The following is a 23,142-nucleotide window of genomic DNA, read 5'->3' as shown; positions in this document are numbered from 1 at the left end:
TCAAAAACCTGACAAACACCAATTGCTAACAAATGCCTGGAGCAACACAAACTCTCATTCATCGCTGGGGGGAATGCAAAATAGTACAGACACAATCCAGTAATGTACTGCCTGGTATTTGGTTTCTAATACCATTATCTACTAAAAGGAACCCAGGCTCTTTGGAGAAGTGGCTGGTTTAGGACTGGGGCGAGAAATGTACAAGATGAGCCTGTAGTACTTTATAGTGTCTGAAAATAAGGAAATGCTCAAACAAACCAACAAACCAAAACAATGGTGGGGTATGTCAAATGGAAAGGGCACAGGAACCAACTGAAAGAGGTCTCAGTGGCCAAAGCTGGAACAATCTGAGCAAAACAAAATAACACAGTATTGGGTTATAACCCAAAGTATAAAATAAGTATATGTGAGTTCATTCTGATATAAATGATTGAATAAATAAATAGAGGAGACAAGACAAACTTCCTATGCAGAAGAATTCCAAATAATTAATGTAGATCTTTTGCCCTGAAGAAGGTGAAGCATGGCTGCCCACTTCCTTCTATAGGAACTTCCTTGGAGAGTTTGAGGTGAAAGTATTATTTATGTAACCAGTTCCCTGTTGATGGGCATTTTGTTTTGTTTTCTATTCTGTTGTTTTATAAACACTGCTTCAGTGAACCTTTGAACATGTGTCCTTCTAAATTTCTATATTCATAAGGTAAACATTCTAGGGAGAATATAACTTTAACATCTTGAAAGATATATTCAAGTTGTTCTTCAGAATGGTCCTACCCCAAAACAGTGTAGAAGAGTACCAATTTCTCCACACTTTTGGTACAATGTATGACTCACAAAGGGTTAATGTATTTCCTTTAATATACAAAGGCCATTTACTAATCAATAGTAAGAGGAGAGATGTCCCCATAGAGAGATGGGTGAAGGACCTGAGTAGGTAACTCACAAGGCAAATAATACATGTGGCCTATAAATATTTGTAACAACAACAACAAAACACAAAAAAAGTGCAAAAAAATGTTTACTGAGTAGTCATGAAAGAAATGCAACATAAAAACAGTGAGACATTATTTTGTCCATTAGTTTAGTAAAGAAATAAGGGTTGTAACAACTGATACATTTGCCTATGTGTGGGAACACGGATCTGCTCAGACTTGTTGACAGATAAACAAACAAACCTTTTAGAGGCCAAGTTTTTTTATATATACTTTTGGAAAAAAGGTACACATACTTTTATTCATTACACCTTACAGGAATTTATCTGAAGACCTTAATTAAAAATATATAAAGATAGGTGTATAAATATGCTCACCACAGCAATGTTTTTGTGTGTGTTAATCCTCACCCGAGGATATTTTTTCCATTGATTTTTTTCTAGAGAAAGTGGAGTGGGGAGAGAGAGAGAAACATCTATGTGAGAGAGATACATTGATCGTCTGCCTCCCGCACGCACCCTGACTGGGCCAGGGATCGAACCTACAACCCAGGTACATTCCCTTGACCGGGAATCGAGCCCGGGACCCTTTGGAGCTTGGGCTGACGCTCTAACCACTGAGCCACACCAGCCAGGGCACCACAGCATTCTTCATTACAACAAAATAATTAGAAATAACCCACTGGACAATAGGGGGTCACTTAATGATGCTACATCCCTAAGATGAAATACTTAGCAGATGCTAAAAATTATCTTGTAGAAGAATATTAATTCACTTATAAAAATTCTTGTGATAATATGAGTAATATATACCAATTTAATTGAAAAACAAACATGTTCTTTGTATGGAAAAAAGACTAGGAAGACACACACCATGGTGTTTATCATGGTGGTCTGTGTGTGAGAATGAGGTTGCAAGTGATTTGTGTTTATCTCTGCTTCCCTTGTTTTCTGCATTAAGCTTCTCTTAATTTTTATAGTTAGAAAAGAGAATTTAAAATGTTTAAAATTGCTGATCCTGCCTTTGTTGTATCTCTCTTATCTGACCCTTCTCTCCGTCTGCTTCAGCATGGCCCTAGCTCAGGCCTCTCATCTCTCATTGCACCAGCTTCCTCTTGGGTGTCCCTGCAATGGGATCTAGCCTGTCACTCTTCTGCTCAGAAGCCTCGGGGACTCTCCTGTGTATAATTAATTGTCCTAGGTCCTTCTTATCACTTTGTTTCTCCAGACCCCCACAGTGTGGCATTCACTTTCCTTGTTAGTGCCAATCGCCCTCATTATTCCCACCTGCCACTGCAGTCCTGTCAGCCTACTCAGTTCTCCCTGGTCCTGGTGTATATACCACACCTTAGTCCTATCTTTACCTGTTTAAAGTCTGCCCATCTTTCAAGGCTGCCTCTTCCAAGAAGCCTTCCTCAGTCATCACCTCCCTCATATTCCAGTTCAGGCCACGATCACCAGCTGCCTTTTAATACTATGATTTCTGGAAGATCCTGCCTCCTCCTTTGGTCAGGCAAGCACTGATAGGTCTGGACTGGCAATGCCTGGAGCCTGCACACAGCAAGGGCTTCATGAAAGCCTGTTGGATTGAATTGACCCAGAGTCTCCTCCACATACCATGTGTTGCAAATCAGAGTCAACTCTGCCATGTTCCATAATTATGCCTTAAATATGTGTGCTTTTTTCGCATGCAGGAATCTATTAAATTATTCAATATACATAAACAATCACACTTGAGATTATGTGGCATAAAAATGTGCATTTATTAAAATATAAGATTTATGGGCATATCATTTGGTATCCAGAATATCTTTCTTCTATAACTGGCTAGTAAACATTTGAGTCTGAACTTAATTTCAGGCAATTCCTTGGAAAAAAATGATTCTGTGGAAACTGGGGCATGTCCTGGCAGCAACCACAGATAATTATGCAGAGAAAACTTTTCTGTAATATTCCTGCTTAATGTGAAAAGCAAAGCTTTGATTCTTGGTTACTCTTTCCTTGTTTTCTCATTGAAAAGTGACAGTACTTCAGTAAAGAGAATACATTTGGTTGCAGCAGTAAAAGTGCTCTGTTAATTCTAGAATACCCTTGACTATTTTTTTCTTTGTAGAATTTAGAGGTTTTCTATGCCTCACCTTCCTTTTAACCTCACACCGTCCCTACTGTGCCCAGCTCTCCACCTTTCTCTGCAGACCTGTCATTGAACTCTTGACATCTGTGCTCCACACAGAACTATGGTTGTAGCAGTGACACATAAGCAAGAAAGCTGACCACTCCCCAGCACTTCTTGGCATGAAGCCCCTTCTGTGTCCATGGAGGTGTCATGCGAGTCACTGCACTTGGGTATATTACTTTCTTGGTCCCACCAAGGGACTCAGGTGCTTGAGGATGTTGACTTATGTGAGAGGTGAAGCATGAGTGATGTTCTGAACCAGAAGTACCAGGATGTTCTTTTGGTATCTGCTGTCTCCACAAAAACATGCCCTTAACCTGCATTGCTTATGGAACTTTGAAAGACACTTCTGTATTATTTACATTAGTATTTGAGTGATCCTACCCTAAAAAACTAAACTTGTCACATTGTGCGAATATTGGTAAATTTCTTCTTGTCTTGGGTCTGTCTGGGGATATGGATCTCATGGGTGGTACTGACGGTATGCATATCCCCCTGGCCACTTGTCCATCCATCCACCCATGGTCTCCCCATACTGGGATCCTTTCATCTCAAAATTCCCTGCAGCACTTGTAGAGACACTCATGTTGCGGAGGCACAGTAACCCCTGGAGGAGGAGCAGCCTACGCACTTCTTGCAGCACCGCTGTGTGTTGGAGAATATGGGACCCATTCGCCAGGTTGGGTGCCTCACACAACCCTAGGCTGTGCTCTCCCAGTTTCCCAACCTCTTGGAAATCCCATTAACTAGAGGGCAGGGGTAACATGGGTGGCCCAGCATTTAATAACTTCTGGTGAGTGTCTGTGTCTGTGTATTTGACTCTACAGGTCAGCTTTTGGGTTGTACGAGAAATTCTAACGGCCCAGACTTTAAAAATAAGGGCAGAAATCCTGAGCCATTTTGTGAAAATAGCCAAGGTAAGCTGCTTTGTCGTTTTTTTTTTTTTTTAATCTCCCCTCCCCTCCCCTCCCCTCCCCTCCCCTCCCCCCCCTCCCCTCCCCTCCCCTCCCCTTTCCTCTTCTTTATCTCAAAAATGTGTTTCCTCAGTAATTTGGGAGCAGCTTTGCTTTGGGCCTGCTGGGCAGGGTTCAAACAGGGAGCTGTGACCTGACTTCCCTAGACAGAGGCAGCTGTGAGGCCAGCCTGGATGGCCATGTGGGCTCCCTGCGCCCACCACACACTGGCAGCGTGCCCCTCCATGATTCTGGCAGCCAGTATTCCCTTTGGCCTTTCACACTCTCCATGAGGCCCCAGGCGCTACCCTTGGGATCCATTCATCCTCTTCAGATTTAGCCAGCGCTGGATGTTGGTGGGTTTCGGTTAGCATCGACGTTTGTGATACCATCACATCCTGCACAGTTTTGTCCCCAGTCAGCAAAGCTCACCCCACCCATCCTGAGCTTAGGGCCTGAGCTGGATGACCCTGTTGCTCCTACTCCCAGCTCCTGCCTCCTGGCCTGATAGGTTCTGTCCTTGTCAGTTGCTGGGTACCAGGCTCCCGTCTGCATCCCACCTTTCCCCTCCTCTTCCCTTATCTCTGCCAGCCCAGGCTGTGGTCCCAGGGGCCTTTCTGGACCACTCTCATCACTTACACAGACCTGCCAACTCCTCCCAGCTTCCAAGCTTGCCCGACTCTCGACAGAGCACTGTTCTGTCGGGTTCATTCCTTGCTTCGTGTGCGTGTGTTGTCTTCCGGCCCACATTCTAGGCCAGCTAACCTTTACTGCCCCACATGAGCCAGGCACCATAACTGGCGCTTTACTGAAATGATCGTCACCAATACTTACATGATTTTTATCCCATTTCCAGAGGATGAAGGGGAGACTTAGCAAGATGACGATCTGTGCCCAGGGCTCCAGAGAGTCAGTTGGAGCACCCCTCTGCCTTCAGGGGAGCTGCTCTTTTGCCCCTCCCTCCCAGGAAGGTTAAGTGCATCCATCTATAAAGTATGTGTGGTAGGGGCAACGGATACTTTTATGTCCTGCACATCTGAAGTACTTGGGCCAGGCTGGGCTTCATGATACTATTGCTGTTAGTGAGTTCATGCTGGGCCACGTGAGAAAGTGGGACTAAGTTCCAGCCCACCTGGTGCTTTCAGTTTGTAAATGAGTTTATGGTCCCCACCCAAGGGATCTAAAATGACCCCTTTTTAGCCTCTGCTGTCTTCCAATGGTGGGTCACCACACTGCACTGTGCCCTGGGAGTGTGCTTGTTCAGGCCCCTCCTTCTCTGGGCCTTGGTTTCCTGTCTACACAATGAAAGGGGTGGATTAAATCACCTCCCAGAGGACGTTCAGCTCTAAGGAAAGTCTGTGACAGGTATAGTAATTCAGTTATGTAAGACGAAATTCAATTCACACAGAGAATCTATTACTACATGACAGGAAACAATTAGAAAATGTTACAAGATGTGTGAAATGAAGTATGAACTGCGTGGTAAGGGAGACATCTATGAGTAGGAACAGAGCCATGAAGACTAGGCAAAAGGGCTTTCCATTTATTCATTTCACTGGGCCCTACTGTGTGCTTTGCTAGGTACTGGGGACATGATGGCAGACACAACTTTGTCCCGACTTTCAGGGAACACACAGTCTCTTGTGCTAAGTAGATGCACAGACTGTTGTGGGATCAGACGGATGGGTTCCCCAGACTTGGGAACATGGTCAGGAAAGACATAGTAGAGAAAGTAGCATCTGAGCTTGGAATCACCCAAGGTGAGTGACGGGGACATGGGGGACGTCTTCCTGACTAAGAATGAGCAACCCACATCTCCTTGAGTGCTCACCCTGGTGTCAGTCACTGCCCTAGGCAGCAGCGGGGCCCTGATTACCTTCCTCGTTTTAAATATGAGGGTGCCAAGGCTCAGAAATAGTGCTCAGAAGCAGTGACCTGTGCTGAAGGACACAGTAGTGGGAGCCAGGATTGGCTCCATAGGGCCTGCTTGCTAACGCAAACTTCACAGACTCCCAAGAATGAAAATGGACCCCCAGTCCTGTTAGCAGGCTTCCCTCGGCATAGAACCAAGAGCAGAGCAATTACATTTTTCTGCACTTACTCTCAACTGTGTCTCCTTCTGTTGCCCTCCATGGCAAGGAGCTTGTCTGAGACTGAATTGAATCCAAATGTTCTTACTAATTCAGGGTCTGGTTCAGAGGAGCATGGTCAAGTGGTTGGAAAGTCAGAGCTCTGTCCAGCCAGCTGAGGGGGATTATGTGGATGGATAACGTCTTTCCTTAGCCCCTCTCATTCCTGTGTCAAGGTGATCACAGAAGACCCAGGTCAATACTGTTGGCACAGCTGGGGTTTCAGTTTACAAAAGCCTGCAGGGACTGTTCACATTTGTCTAAAAAAAGAACATAAAGACATTATCAAACCTCCTCCTGAGCCACATGTTTCTGTCCAACAGCCAGACTGGTCAGCTCATGAAATGTTACAAATGTTGAAGATGCAAACTCACCTTGTGACAATTTGAAAGAAAAGGAGCATATGGTTTCTATGAACTTCCCTAGAACTATATTTTCTACAGGAGATATTTTTAAGTGCAATTGAATTTCATAAATATCACAACATTTGGTAACACTTGAGTGTGTTTTTGTTCTGTTGTTTATAGCAGCAAAATAATCTATTCCATATCTTTTTTCAGAAACTTCTAGAACTCAACAACCTTCATTCTCTCATGTCGGTGGTGTCTGCATTACAAAGCGCACCCATCTTCAGGCTGACGAAGACCTGGGCTGTAAGTTCATCTTCCCAAGTCCGTCCCTCTGATTCTGACTGTCATTTCTCTGGTGAAGCTCTTCACTCCTTCAGCCCCAGAAGGCTTTCTCAGACTGTCTGCCTATCGCCACCAACAGAGGATGACTCTGGGCTAATGCAGTGTTCCCTGGGCATCCGCTTTCCTCCAGTGACCTCAGCCCCATTTGGGGTCAGGAAGTTGTGAGGACACTGGCGTGGATGGGCTTGGAAGCCCCCTAGCATGGACCTTCCTCTGCCCTACCACGTCCTGTGTGACGGCCGGGTCAGCAGCATGACTTCTGCCCTCTGCTTGGCTGGCATTCTTCTTGGCAGGCGCCAGACTCTGCTTGGGAAGGCCTCTGGGCTGATGGTTTGCAGCTGCCGTGGGTTGCTGGCCATATAGTGAGTAGTTTCTCCGGAGAAACCTGTGACCCTCATGTAGGAAAAGTGATTTTTTTTTCTGAAGGCCATGGATAATTTCAGCGCAAAGGTGGAGTCTGATTGTTATATAATTGAGTCTGTAGGAAAGTTTTTCTGCTGTAAAAATACTTTAAAAATATCTCAGACCTCTTTATCCTCAGCTTGGCACGGTGCCTGGCATGGGGAAAGTACTTGCTATTTCCATAGCTCGTTAGCATTCACCTCCTGGCTGCTGGTCCAGGGTCTCACAGCCACGCAGCCCAGGCATTTCAAGACCTGTTTATGTCCCGCGGAACTGAAGGAAACTGTGGAATTGTCAGCTGTGCTTCTGCAACTCATTTCCCAACTTCTTTCTGCCAGTCGGCGGGGCTCAGCTCCATGTCATGCTTGGCTAGTTCTCAGGCTTTTAAACTGCTTAGGGATTATGCTGTAGGTGATCAGATTTGAGCCTTGTTTCTTTAAAGTGCAGTTTTCCATAGATCTAGTTCTAACAAAGCCGGGTGAGAAACATCAGCTCGGACTCCGAAAACTGGGCCTGTGTTCAGGCATAGTTAAGAGCGTGACTTCTGTGGGACTTGTTTCCCATATCTACTCACAGAGGTTGGCCTAGCGGGTTCCATCAATACTTTTGGAGCCCCAGGGGTTCCTGGGAGCTGCCATGGGGGCTACCAGGGACTGGACGAGAAGAGGGAGGGTACCAAGCAGACAGTCGGACACTATTTCCACCAGAGCAGCTCTGTATCAGTCATGTGTACTGGGCTTCTGGGTGAGTTTCAGTTGAGCAATGGCTTTGGAAGTAAAGCAAGTTTGGAAGCCACTGGTCTTGCAGTTGCTGCCAGCCCTGTGATTCCCCGACTCCATCTGAGCTATGAGGCTTTTTTCAAAAGTTGCTTGGAGATTCTTTTTTCAAATGAATTTTCCATCATTTAGATGCTGTTATTGTTTCTTGAACTGCTGGGAGCTGTATGTGGACCCAGAGGAATGAATTATGAATCTCATGGTGCATAAGCATTACTGTCAGTGATATTGTGACTCTCAGTGACTCCTCTGAGTTTATAGCTGGTGAGGGCCTTAGGGAATCTCACAAGCCACCTCTCACCTACCTGTCCTTCTAATCCAAGGACATTGGCTTGCACAAAGCATTTGGGAAATGGAGGGGCCAAACACATCATCTTTTCCCTTCATCCTGCCCACCCCAGGCCAGTGGAATCGACGACTGCATTGTATCCCTGACACTCTCTCCTCACCTGTTTTTACACAGCACGTGGCACATCTGCTCTGTAGTTTTGTTTACAGGTCTGCCTCCCCCTTCTGACTGCTTTCCTTCATGATGAAGTCTGATTTTTCCTTGTATCCCTGATGCCCAGCTCAGTATACACTTGTTGCTTGAATTGTATATTTCTTGTGCTAATTGAATCCTTCTCTTGCTTTTAATTTCTGGTAATAAGATTAGCCATATAAATGTTGCCAGTAAAAGAGCTCTTTCCCCTCTGCCACATGTCTTTTGATCTGGGACTGGTGAGACCTCATGGCCCACAGAATAGGGAGGAGCAGGAACACTGGGGGCACTGCTGTAGTTTTTATAGTCTTCGTTTAGCAGAAAAGGAAACTGAGGTTCCAAGAGGTACAGTGACCTGTCCATGATCACAGAGTTAGTGGGTGCCAGAGCCGATGTGAGGCAGCCTTGCCTTGCTGGACCCCATAGTCCATGTTCTTGGCCAGCATGCCAGATGACATGGCAGTGACAGAATCTGGTATTGGAATCAGGCTGCGCACGGGGCATAAAGAAATGGACACACACACTGCTTGGGAAGTGGTTCTGGAGATGTGGGTCTGGTTCCCTGCCAGGGGACAGGGCAGTATTGGCTCCCTGGCATTGCATGGAAACCCTGGATACCTGGAAAACTTCTTGAACAGAAGTGAGTTACAGGTGTGCAAGGAGACCTGCCACTTGGTTGCACCATGGGTGACCTCCAGCAAGGGTCAGTTGGTCATTCACTGTAGAACAGGGCAGCCTGTTGTCTGGTCCCTGCTGGATGCTGAGTGCCAGCAGCTGAGTAAGCTGGGACAGGACCGAGACTGACACCAAGCACAGGCCTGCACATAGTAGGCCCTTAGTAAATGCTGTCTAGATGCACAAACAGGGAGAGGATCACCTGCTAGCCTGGAAAAATACAGACAGGGTCTGATTTATCCCAGCACTGGGGCCACTTTGGAATACTGGCTGCCTCAAAGCCATGGGACCTTAGAAGCTGTATCAGCCAATTCTGATTTCCTGAGTACACATTACCGTGTGTACTTATTCATTCTGCAAATCAAATATTTATTGAATGTCCCCTCCATGCCAGGCCCTAAGGCTATGCTCAAGGCCCCTGTCTTCATGAGCTTTTTTTTTTTTTAAATGTTATTCAGAGGAGACAGACATGTTATTGAGGGATTATAAACATATGCCTAGTCTGCCTGGCACAAGAAGCGATCAGTGTTTGTTGAATGCATGAAGTAATGAACAAAGAACTGTCAGATGGGAACAGAGTGGTCAGAAGCCTGAAACGGGAGGATGTGATAGAAATGACCGTGTGTTCAGGGAAGGCCTGTCTGACCCCCGAGTAACAAAGGGAGCCAGCTGTGCCAAGGTGAGGACTCTCGCATTCCAGAGGGTGGGCACAGCCAGTGCAAAGCCCGAGGCGGCAAGAAATGCAAAGGCCGCTGGGGCAGGAACACCATGGGCCTGGGGGGCGTGATTGGTACAAGATGCCGTGGGTGGGAGGTGGGTCTGGTCATGAAGGGCTCAGGGCCAGGGAGGGGAGTTAGGTTGTATTCTTAGTGTAGGAAAGGGTTTTAAACAGGAGACTGACATGATCTGGCTTACAGTTGCTTTTGTTTTTTAATTATTATTGCTACTGTGTGGGAATCCAGTTAAGTAGGGGACTCTGGGAGGGGCCCACAGGGGAAATGGGGCCCAGTTAGGCGATTAGGCAGAATCTAGGAGAGCGGTGGTGGCGGCAGGGGTGGAGGCAGTGGCAGTGGACATGGAGAAAAGTAGACTGAGAGGGAAGGCATTCTCGAGAGGCCTGGCTGCATCTGTGGTGGATGGGATGCTGGAGGCGAGGAAAAGAAAGGAGTGAAGGATGATTCCTAGGTTTCGCACTTGAGCAACTGGGAAAATGGCGGAACTCAATCCCAAGAGGAAACTGACTTATTTATAAGTGACCTGGGGGTATGGGATTCGTGGAGAATGGGTGAGTCACCCATTATAGTAATTACAGTCACGTGCTCACATCACACCCATGCACATACCCACGCACACACGCACACGCACTCGCACACACGCATGCATGCACGCACACGCACACGCACGCACAGCTTGCTCTGTGTGTGTTCCTATTATGATTCACTCTTTCCTACTGAATTGATCCAGAGATTTTGACTCATCTGCAGCAGCAAAGTGAAAACTGAGGGTTTTGGCTGGGAGGACAGAAGACCTGATCTGCAGGGTGGTGACCTGGAAGGGGAACTTTCAGGATTAGGGCTCTCACTCCTAGACATCTGGGGGCGCAGAATTGAGCTGCAGTTCCGGGAATAGCTACTTTGCAAATATCCTACGAGGGCACATGTGTTCGTATTTTGAATTTTAGAGTCTTTCATTCGGGAAGTGTCCCAGTAGCTCCCCTCTGATGCTGAGAGGGTGGTGACAGGCATGGGTTGCCTCTTTTAGGCTTTCCCTAGCCTTGGCTCAGGTAGGAGGCGAGATGGGTGAGGGGGTGAGAAGATGAAAGGCAGAGGAAACCAACATTTGCACCCTCCCATTACCCCTTCCCCAGACATTCCTCAGAGGCCCTGCCTGCTCTGCCTCTCAGGAGTCCCCAACCATGGACTCTGCTGACATCACCATCCTCATCTCCCTTGACATCGTTGTAACATTGGACAATGTTCATCATCCTCTTCTTGAAAAATCTCTTTGCTTGGCTTGGTTCCCGTCCTGCCTTTCTGGCAGCTGGCTCCGCCCTGACTACTTTTGTTCCTCCCATCCACGGGATGGAAGTGTTCTGGAGGCTCTGACTCCAGTTCCCACTCTCCCCAATCCGTCTCCCATCCCTTGGGGATGTCACTGGCTTGGAGAGCTTCAGCCATCACCTCTGTGCCCCAGTGGTGGCTGCTTCCTCACTCTTACCCCAGTCTTTCTCCAAGCCCTGGACCCAAGTTCCCAAGCTGGCCCCACAGAGCCCTCTGCTCACATATTCCTTTGACAGCTCACATCTTGGCATGTCTGAAATCCAACTTTTGTTTCCAGGAAGTGACAGTGAGTGCCAGAGCCTCTCTTAGCAGACTGTTTTGGACTTTGAGGCAATATGGCAGACTGAGCTGATGAGGAATAGGTCTCTCCTCCCAATTGCCTGCTCCAAACACACAAACACAAATAAACACTGGATAAAATACAACCAAATTAAAAACCAAGAAGCAGAGCTGTGCCAGAGCTAAGAAAGGGAAGTCACTATGCACTAGAAATAAAGAATGCTGTCAGAGTCAGCATGGTGAGCAGAGTTCAGTGAAACCGCCAAGGCCCTTGTAGCTGAGGGATCGGGTTCTAATGCCTCATGGGGAGGGGAGGCGAGGCTGATGCCTGCATGGGGAGGGGAGGCCAGGCTGCAGACTCCATGGAATTCAACCACCCATAGAAATCAGAGAACCCCATCAGAAAATATCTGTTCATCTGGGAAGTCCCCAAGGAAACATGAATGAAAAAAGTCACCTTGTAGAAGCTGTCACCCTGGCCTGTATCTCAGGTGGCTGTGAGGTCTGAGTACCACATGACCTGAATTCCTGAATTGGTGTGGGGACCCCAGGCCAAGAAATGAGGGGCAATGCCCATGGAGATTAAGGGTGTGTGCTCTTGAAACATACATCTTGGCTCAGCCTTGGACCTGCCTCTTATGGTAAGGATTAAATGCGTAAATATATGGAAAAAATGCATACAACAAAAAATGTTTAGAATGATGCCTGGCACATAGTAATGGCCCTTGGCAAACTTCTATACAGGGGCCAGTCTCAACCTCCTGGCTCTACTCTTGGGGCTTTGTGGGAATGTCTCCTGGGGTTGCCATGAGTGGAATTTAAAAAAAAAAAAAAGCAATTTTTATTGTAAACACCTGATATTTGTCGTGCAAGATTATACATTCTGTATGTATGTATGCACGTGAGTGTATGTATGTGTGTATATATGTGCTTGTGAACCGTGAAAGGATATTTTTTAAAAGATAAAATCAGGACTCATACAAATACAAAATGAATACATGTCGAAGATTTTATTTAACTCATTCACTAATGAGAGAACCAGTAAGATATTACTACTGTATCAAAGAGAACCCAGAGTACTTCTAGTCAGGTAAGGAATGTTGAAGTAATTTTTTAAATGGATACAAAATTTGTCAGTATTCCCAGGGGGATAATCAGGCATTCCATGTCACATAATTTGCCTCTCTCTGAACAGGAATTATTTGCATTATAATATTTTCTACAAGTTAACTTTTATCTGTACAAGAGTTTAAGATAGCCGTAATCAAAGACAAATAGACAGCTAGCCGGGACACTTAGTAAATTTCAAAGTTACAATTTTTCCTCATGACACCCTCCATTGCATCTAATATTTCACAGTAGATATATGACTTTGTAGCTTATTTTTCAGAAACTGATAATTTGTATCTAAAGAGGTGAAAATTACTTTTTTAAGTGCCCTAGTTTCATCCCACACTCATTCCACACTCAGCCTGTCGAATCCATTGGTCCATAGATTAGCCACAGCCCTAAAAATTCTTTCCATACCAACAATAGACGCTGGAATTAAAGTAGAATTTTGAGCCAGTTTTACATAGTTGGAGCAGCAGGCTCTTTGTTGAAACACATTTCCACGTATCAAGAAATGTTATTCTCTCAAGGCAATGGGACAAGATACCAAAGTCCTCATAAAGAGAATTTGGAGGGACTTTTATTTTTTCCTCCATGGAGACAGTTTCCAGACTTGAAATGTTTACCAGAAGAGGGGTTTTTTCATTATTAGTCAAATACAAATGCCACATATAGGCTCTAGGAGTATGGTAAAGGAAATTTCCCAAAGCAACACACTTCTTCAGGTATTTGACCAAGGTCTGTGGTCTTCCTGGCTTTTGACCCTGTGATTTATGAGTCCCAGGTATCCCTTGCAGCTGACACTTGGCACCATGAAAATTATTTAAAATCAGTATGCAAGGGTTGATTTTTACCTTGTAATTTTAGTTCACTTGTGTGGTTATAACCTCTTTTTCAATTCTAATGTCTATTTTTGCTTTTGGCTTATTTGTAGAGGTTACCTGTTCTATTGATATTTTATATAAATTAGTTCTTGAGTTTAGTTATCATTTCTATAGGTTTGGTATTTAGTTTTTTGTTTTTTAACATATCAATTTCTGATTTTACCTATTAATTCCCCCTCCCCCCCATTTTACTGGCTTCTTGAATTGAATGTTTAATTGATTTGTATTCTTAGTTGTTTAATTATAAGAGAGTTTAAAACCATGTGTTTTCTTTCGGTACAGTTTTGGCCTCATCGCATAGTTTAACATATAGTGTTTTCATTATTTGTGGTTTGTAAATAGTCCATAATCTTGGTTTTTTCCTCTTTTCCCCAAGAATTATTGGATGCTTTCCAAGGAGTTGGATTTTTAAGTTATCATTGGTAGCTTTCTTGTTTCTCCTACTCAGCAAATGCCCAGGCAGTGTTTCTCGAGTCAGACACCATGGTAGACACAGGGACAGCAAAGAGTGAGTAGAGCCAGCACCGCCCCTGCCTCCATGGAGTGCATCGCCCGCTGAGTGAGACACAGGTGGCACCGCACAATCAGTCACAATAAATATGTAGAAGAACAGCTCAGGGTGCCCCAAGACTTCTGAACTGCCTGTTGTGTTTAGTGAACTTTCCCTCAAGCCTATTTCCTTACCTCTTTTCCTCAACCTGAATACCTTTACTATCAGTTTGACTCAGGTAGGCAAATAATTTATCCTCTCGTACATATATCTAATGGTTTCTTCCTGAAGCTTCCTGTAAACTCTGAATTCTAAAGGACCTTCAGTTCATATGAGGTTTTTAGTTTGTGGCTCTACCTGTAATAAAAGTTTAAAACATGTATAAATAAATGCTGTTACTTTTTGAATGAACAAACTATATTTTAAAAAAATCTTAAAAGAATTTTTTTCAGCATAATACATGCACATTCATTTTAGAAATCACTAAGTACTGAAAGGTTTAGTGAAACAATGAACACTCATCTCTCTACACCCCATTCATTCCCCAGAGGCAGCCACCTAACAATTCATTAGCTGGTTCTGCGGTAGTTTCTGCCACATTCCCACCAGTTGTGCTTTTGCTAAAATTTCTTGATCCGTTTACTTTAGACACTATTGGGTGACTTCTTTGTATGATCGATGTTGGTTTAGCTTCCCTCATCTTCCCTCATTCTTCAAACACACTCATGCTACTATGGTTAAATCACTTGTTAAATGAGTATTTAGTGTTTTAATTATTAGGAATGTGTAAATATAGTTCTCTGTAGTCAAGTAGTAAACTATTAAGGACATGTCTTTTCTGGAATACATTTGTGTTTTCCTAGAATTAGAAAATTTCCTTTAAAAAAAATTCTTGCTCTAGCTACCTTTTATCTGCCAGGTATTACACACACACACACACACACACACACACGCAGAGCTGACTCTTGACAATGCAGGTTTGAATTGTGCAGGCCCACTTATACACAGGTTTTAAAAAATTGACTCACACAGTTCAATTGACCTGTGAAGTTCAATTGACCTGCGAAGTTCAAACCTACATTGTCCAAGGGTCAACTGTGTGTGTATGTATAACATTTCATATGTAATACATTTTATTATGTTATTTTATATATTTTAATATTGTTTTAAATATATAATATTTTACTAGATTTTTATATAATATATAAGCTTTTAAAATTTTTAATTTATTTTTATTATATATAATAAGTATATCTTTTTCCAACAAATGCGTGTCCTATTAGGTTTCCTATGGCACCTTCTCTTTCTCTGGGATGTGGACAGTTCTTAAGGCCTACCTTTCATTTGTCACCCCGAAACTCCCTTTATCGCTCCTGAATTGGATTCACTGTGTCCTGTATCTCATATCATTCTGTATTTGGTTTATTTCCTTATTTTGCTAGAGGAAGTTCTTAAGTAGTTTTCAAATACATGATTGGGAAATAGATGCTCTGAGCTTTTTCATGTCTTCTGTCATCCTGTGCATTATGATTGAGAAATCTGATGCGACCCTGACTTTCATTTGTGGGCACAGAATGGAGCAGATGAGTGAAGTTAACCAGATCCAGCCCTTCTGGGGGTGTGTGAGTGTGTGTAGGGGTGGGGGAGTTGGCAAGGAGTATGGGAATAGAGGCAAGGTTCACAGAGGGAGGTGTGAGCTAGAGGAGCTCGGTTTTCAATTTAGGAAGCATGCAGATGTGACCGCCTTTGGTTGTCCCGCTCTGCCAGAGAACCGCAGTTATTGATTTGAGGTCAAATCTGCAGAGCGATTTTCAGGGACATCCGCCAAGGCTCTAAGCTCATATTGGTCTGGTCATATCCATGTCAGGACACAGATGGCACGCTGTTCACTCTGTGGTGCCATGCATAGGGGCGCTCCACAGGCTAGGCAGGTAGGCTGAATGTGGAAGGGAACATGGAAAATTTCCCAGGGGGTCCATAGAGCCAGGGGTGTGAGCACTGGGCACCGGCATGGTCAGCTACAGTGAGCATGAGGGTAATCCCGGGATTTGACTGCTGCATGAACATGGGTGATTGCCAGAGAATTCGGTGGGGTTCTAAGTTGCATTAATAAAGAGATGACGTCCAGTCAAAGGTATGAGGGGCCTACTCCATGGGGCAGTTCATAACTATAGTATCTTGTTCTGATCTGGGTATATATTGTTCATTTAGTGAATTTCTCATCAAATGTTCATTTCAAATGCCTCTCTCTCACTAGCTTTCCTTGACACTTCCCTCACCCATAATTTACTTATTATTTGTCTGGATTCTTGGTCTCTATTTACTTACTATGTTGCTATAATGGAATTGAGTTCCCCAAGGATACTCAGACAGTGAGTATGAACCTGAAACAGAGGCAGTAGTCTTGGCCCCATCTTTGTCACTGGGCTTTGTAAAGACCAGATGAGTTGTATATTATGGAGTTTTACAAATAGCAAATGGGGGATGGTGTTATTTCCTGTCCATTTGTTAATGTGATGAATTACAGCCTCAAATTAGCAAGCCAGCTGAGCAGCCGTTGTCCTAGCATCTGTGTAGCATCCCCACCCTGACATGTCCTGAATTTCTCAATAGGAAAAAAACAACTTGATGTTTACTCTCTAACTTCAGCATTGAGACTTTCCTTTTAGCTTATTTTTTCCCCTTTCCTCCTCTTTTTTTTTTAAATCCTCACCCAAGGATATTTTTTTCCATTGCTTTTCAGAGAGCGTGGAAGGGGGAAAGAGAGAGAGAGAAACATCGATGTGAGCCACCTCGATTGGTTGCCCCCTGCACACACCCGAACCAGGGGATATGCCCTTGGCCAGAATCGAACCCAGGACCCTTTAGTCCTCGGGCCGATGCTCTAACCACTGAGCAAACTGGCTAGGGCTCCCTCTGCTCCTTGAAGCCCTTAAGCTGTCATTGCTCAGCCGGATGTTGCCAGCTGTCTCCTCTGTGGTTCCAGAGGCTGAGGGTCAAGGAGCTGGGCAGGACCTGCCCATGGCGACCCAGGCACCCTGATGCACAGACATGGCCTGATTCTGGGATTTGCAGACCCAGGTCTCGGGAACTGCCCTGCACTTGTACTAAAGTAACTTAAAGGGGTTACCTTGGTATGAAAGGCCTGATTCTCCTGGTGCTGGACTTCCCCTGGCCCTGTTCCTCTGCTCCTGCTGTTTGATGGGGCTGTTGAACACTGGCCCACCTCAGTCTGACTAATGTGGCAGGTCGGCTGGTCCAGATTCTTGTACAGACCATTGAGGTCTCAACACCAAACTTGACCAAGGATGCTTCAAAGTTCCCTCTCCATTTAGAGTCCTGGACTCAGTCATTAACCTAAAATCCCAGAGGCATTGGGTCTTGGAAGCTAAACTTGGGGGAGCCATGTGCTGTGCCAAAGCCAGCCCTCCCTGAGTGACCCTCCCCCAGATCCTCTTATTAAGCCTGTTCTCCCAGCATAGGCTCCTCTCCTCAAAGCTATTTTATTCAGGGAGACTTACTGCCATTTCCTGGCATGGGGCCTTGACCTGGGACATGCAGGATGACCACAACATTCAGGTTTTTATGCCTTCTTTCCGAACAGCTTCCTTATGCACACTGGACCATCCTTCCCTGTTGACTGCTTTACATACCAGCGATCTCAGTCATAAAGATCTCGGTTCTCTAATCTCTGGGCCATGGATACCTGCTCCTCCTCTATTTTCTTAACTAAGTCATCACTTAGATGACTATATATGGATAAAAAGCCTGGCTTCTTTTGATTAAAATACCATAACTGGTGTAATTATGACACAGCCATAGACTAGAGGGAACCTGGGGAGGGTAGCCTAGACTGGAGAGACACCCTGGCTATGGCACAACACATGCAGGTGAAACGTGTGAAATTCCCCTGGGCCTTCGGCAGTGGCAGAGATGTTGAAGAGAGAGCAAGTAGCCGTGACCTCAGGTAAAGAGGCGGATGTGGCTGTGAATTACTCTGCGACATGGAACAGTTTGCTTTACTCTCTGAGCTCCTTGCTGTTCTAGGGTCTGTACATCACAGAGGCAAGTACTATGTGGGGAGTTCTGGCATCATTTCGAACAGTGGACCAGGTAGCTCCAGAGGCTATCTTCCAAGCATGAGAGTCTATGAAAAATGATAAACTGAGGCCGTGAAACTTTCCATCTCTGCATGAAGCTGCCTCTTAGACGCTTTAGTTGTGCTCAGGATTTGTTACAGCACAGACACGCCGTTCAGATGTTTCCCTTTAGTCTCTGCCTACAGTTATCCTTTCTCTCTAGCTTCTTCTGGTTTGTTTCTCTTCTTTCTCATACCTATGTGTTCTTTTCACCTCAGCTTTTGAATCGAAAAGACAAGACCACTTTTGAGAAATTGGACTACCTGATGTCTAAAGAAGATAATTACAAGCGGACTCGGGAGTATATCCGAAGCCTGAAGATGGTTCCCAGTATTCCCTATCTAGGTAGGAGTCTGAACTGGCTTATTATTTTTTAAGACTCTTCAGTGCCAAGTAAGATGTTTTTGTAGTTTCTAGTTGAGACTCTTCCAGGAAGCATCATGGGCCATGGATAAAGAGGTAATTAATTGGTTGGTTCCTTGGATTGAAACGGGCTATTGATACTTCCCAAGTACAGGGACCTTGATGGCGGCCTTGAACAAGGGATAATCTGCTTCCCACACAAGAGACCTGTGAATCCCAAGCCTCCCAGCCTGCATCCCAGAAGGGTCGTAAGACTCTCATGGGTTCAGCCACATCCTCCCCAACTGAGGAACTCGGGCCCAAACCCCTGTTTTGGTTCTCTGGGCATTATTAATATATTTTAGAAGATTTGTACGAACAAAAGTATAGTAATGATTATTGATTCTTATGATTAGAAAATAATACACGTTTATTGCAAAGAATTAGGAAGAGAAGAAAGTTACTATAATTCGTTATCCCACCTAGAGATGATTCTGTTTTGCTTCATATCTTTTCATTCATTTGGGTGCATTTAAAATATATATTTTTATTCTACTGTGAACATCTAATGTTATATCTTACGTTTCTATACTGTGATTCAATCCAGTCAAACTCGAATCTGCTCTCTAATATTGACATCTAAGTTGTCAAACTTCCTGCACATAGTTATGATTATTACCTTACAATAAATTCCTAGAATTGTTATTATTGGGTTATTCCTTCTTATTGCCACATAATATTCTGTTGTACGGACACACCACATTTTATTTATCCATTTTATGGACATATGGGTGGTTTTACTTTTTGGCTATTATGCATAACACTGCTATGAAAGGCTTTTGTTTTTTAAAACATAGTCTTTAACTTTTTACATTGGTTTAGAATACATAACATATATGCTTTCTAGGTTTTTCAAAATGTTTATTTGTCTTGTGGGTGAATATAAGATCAGTTTTTGTAAATGTTTCCCGGGTGTTGGAAAAGAAGGGTGTAATTTCTCAAATTACTCTTATAATTACTAAATTATAATATTCAAATTATTAATATTTGACAACTTAATTAATTAATATTTGTCTAAGGACAGGACTATATGTTGGAATCCCCTTGCCCTGCATTAGTACATACGAGTTTACAAAGTTGTCGATTCATTTCTAAGTGTCCCCTACAAAATCATCTGGATTACATTTATTATTTGCTTTTATTCTTTGAAATGTTTAAGTCTGTGAAGTGTTTTATTTTTCCTTTGCATTCATTTTATAAATCTTTGACTATATTTTAGATTTTAATGTTTTAAATTGGCTTTGTTTTATGGGTGATCCTTGAAAACAGCATTTAGTTGAACCCAATATGAGAGACCTTGCTTTTTAGTAGGGGAGTAAAATTCTCACATTTGTTTAGTCTTAAGCCATATTACTGGATTGCGTATCATCTTATGCTTTCTTTTTTCACATTTTCTTGTCTTTTCCCCCTCTCCTCTTATGGCTGGCCGTAAACTGCCATGTCTTTCTGCTGGGTGACTGGGAATCCCCTTCTTGGACCCCAGGTGGAGGGCGTGTTGGTATGGATCACTCCCAAGCCCATCCCATTTGCCAGAGGCTGATCAGTTGAGGACTGAGATTGATGGTGTTAGGAGGAGGGCAGCAAGTACAGTCCACTGGTTCTGTTAGCACGTGCTCCAGGATCCTTAATGATGTACTCACCAGAGCTGCCTTGTATCCTCTGCCTTCTCTCTGCCTGGCACTTTGTGAGGCTTTTTAATGCACTACTGCAGTGAGTGCCCACAGTGGCCAGTGAATAAGCAGGTGCTGAGAGGTTGCCTAGGGCCACATAACTGAAGAGTGGCAGAGCCAGGACTCTGCCCTGTGGTCTGGCTGAAGCCCTAAGCCTTTGACACTGCCCTCTCCTGACTCCCCACCTCTACTGTCCAAGTCATTATTTTCCTGCTCCTTCCTTGTTGTTGCCACCTGTACATCCCCTGCCATTTATGACTTGTGGGTGGCCTCCATTGGGCACTGTGTGAAGTGGGATGAATTGTGATACTCTCTGTTCTTCGACCACAAAGTGGTGCTGTGTTGTATTGGGTTTCCGAGGGCATTAGTCCATGGGTCTCAGCCAAAGGCATACTGGACCAATACCATCGCCCCTTTCTGACCCGCGCCCCTTGTCATCTGACCAAGCACATGCACCCCAGGCCCCCACTACAGATAAGTCCCGTCGTCAGGCCACTGGCCAGAGGCTTCTTGTGCATCACCACAAAAGCTCTCATTAGACTTGCAGTGGACAGGTAGCCACTGAGTGTCTGGACAGATGCAGCCCTCCTTGTCCTTGATCACTGCATCTTCATGGCAGGGGCTTCCCGCAAGACTCCATGTAGGTCTCCTTCTCCTGCAAGGCCCTCCTGCTTCTGCCATAAGCCAGCCCAGTACCTGCCTTCTGCTGCCTCTTTAGCCTTATGATGATTTCCCGATCCCCTCAGCCCATTGGACTGCATTTCTCATACATCAGAACAACTCCTGAGATATACAGGAGTCGCAGCTGCCATAGCTTCTTTGAAAGGAATGAAGCAAGATCCCATTCTGAGTCTCAGTGGGGCCATCCACCCGAGGGCAGCTCGGAGCCCTACCTGCAGTCTGACTGCCATGGACAGACGCTGACCAAATCTAGGTTGTGGTTTTAGGACTGGACTCCTCTTGAAAATCCAGCCTGTCCCAGGAACGAGTTTGTTTATCGAGAGAGGAATCGTTACGTAATTCCTGGAAAGTACAATATAGAAAAAGAATGTCTGAAACCATTTTTTCCCCTGGCAGAGTCCTCCGTGCAGGATTTTCCCTGGGGGAGAGGGAGCTATTCTTTGGGAGTGATTTGGGTCATTCCCTGGTATTTCCAGCTGCTTCTTTAGTTCCACTGCTTGAGACCTTGAATGCTGCCTGAGTAGTTATTTGCCTCTCCTAGCAAGTATGGGTTTTACTCTGTGATAATTCTCCTAAACTTCTATGCTAACTGGTTTCTTGGGACTCTTCAACATGTGTCTCTTTCTCTATGGAAAGATGCCCTCACATAGTACTAGCAGTTCTCATTAACCGTGTGGGTGTGTATTCCAAATCCTTTCGTTGCAAATTTCCTGAACTGAAAGTTTTGCTACACTGAGTTCCTCCTGAAATATAATTTAAAAAACACTGAGAGGAAAACTACATTTTAAAAATAAGACTCTCTTTGTATCAAAAACTTTCTTTTCAATTACTTCAAATGTAAAAATAGTGGTGGGAAATAGTCAGGTGGGTTATTTGTGGCTTAATTTTATCTGATGGCAACTTGTAAATGCCTAGTTCAGATAGAAGTGATGACAAAAGCAGGCAAAGAGCTGTGAAGAATGGCTATGCCATTTGTTTCTAAATAGCTTCATTGACTTAGAGAGTGGTTTTCACTACCTATAATCCCTTCCAGGAAATAGCTAGATAAAATTAGGAATGTAATGCATTTTAAAAGGTTTAGGCTGATTCTAAAAGTATAAGCAGTGTGGAAAATTGTGATCTCTCAAGGAACAAAAATTAGGCATTCTGACAGTTCTGAATCTTAAGAGAACATTTAGGTATTCTCGGTAAGTTTACTCAGACTTCTCATATGTGAAGTAAGTAGCTAGGACCTAAGCTATTCCTTCAAATAAGCAAACCTTTCCTTTAAAAAAGTAAGCCTTTATTTTCAAAGGTGAACTCTGAAGTTTAAAATAAAGGCAAGTCATTTCTGAGTATAAAATAAACAGAACTGTACTGTTGAATTTCTAAAAGGACTTTAAAAGAGAAGTGGTCATTGATCGCAAAGAAGTGTTTATACTGATGCCCTAAGCCCTCGGAACAGCAGGGTGAGTTGCGGGGCTCTTACTCAGGCCCTCTGCAAGGTGGGGGCTGTCTCCACCCTGGCCCTCAGATGATCAGTGGGCACATCTGTCAGGTGATGGGCTCCCCACGCACCATGTTTGCTCTGGTGGAGCTCACAGTCCAGATCTGATCATAGGCAGTGAACACGAAACCAAAAGTGAGCTGAGCACTGTGAAGGGAAAGGCAAAGGAGTGAAATAAAGGGGCACCCGACCCAGCCTCGGGGACCAGAGAGGGCTTTCTGGAGGGAAACTCTAAAGGATGAATAAACGGGGTGAAGGGTGGGAGGTGAACATGCCAGACAAAGTCAGCAGCTTGTGCAAGAGCCCTCAAGTGGGGAAAAACATGTTTGTTGGAAAAACTGGCTGGAGAGTAGAGAATGAGGGGGAGTGTCATGAGGAGCAGCTGGAGTGAAAGGGAGGGGTGAGATCGCCTGGGGCCTAGACACTTAGAGTGGGGAGCTCGGGCTCTGACCCCCCCCAAGAGCAGTTGGGAGCACAGAGCAAGGGCATGACGGGATTGGATCTGCATTTAAACAGGAGTCACTGTGCCTGCAGGGTGTGAATGGCTTTGAGGAGGTCACGCTGGAGGGGGAAAGGCCAGGTGGGGGATCATACAGAAGCCAGTGATGTATCACTGTATTTCAGAAAAGGCTGGGGGGAGGGAAAGCCCTTTACAAACAGGTCATTTTTTTAGAGCAAAGCCTTGGAAAGACAAAACAGCTGTCAGTGAGCAGGTCCCTGATACCT

At 44.6% G+C, this 23,142-nt stretch overlaps 1 protein-coding gene across 9 annotated transcripts in view; it reads left to right on the top strand.

Moving 5' to 3' along the window:
* RALGPS1 (Ral GEF with PH domain and SH3 binding motif 1) overlaps positions 1-23,142 on the top strand; it is a 247,996-nt gene that overhangs the window by 113,398 nt on the left and 111,456 nt on the right. For all 9 annotated transcript variants that reach the window (XM_081150876.1, XM_081150873.1, XM_081150868.1 and 6 more), the window contains exons 6-8: positions 3,935-4,024; positions 6,750-6,842; positions 18,396-18,522. In XM_081150876.1, coding sequence (XP_081007002.1) covers positions 3,935-4,024; positions 6,750-6,842; positions 18,396-18,522 — 310 coding nt within the window. The remainder of the gene's footprint in view (positions 1-3,934; positions 4,025-6,749; positions 6,843-18,395; positions 18,523-23,142) is intronic.

Source organism: Miniopterus schreibersii, assembly GCF_964146895.1.
Source record: "Miniopterus schreibersii genome assembly, chromosome: 11".
In the NCBI taxonomy this organism is placed as follows: domain Eukaryota; kingdom Metazoa; phylum Chordata; class Mammalia; order Chiroptera; family Miniopteridae; genus Miniopterus; species Miniopterus schreibersii.
This window is presented reverse-complemented; position numbering and strand designations above follow the sequence as displayed.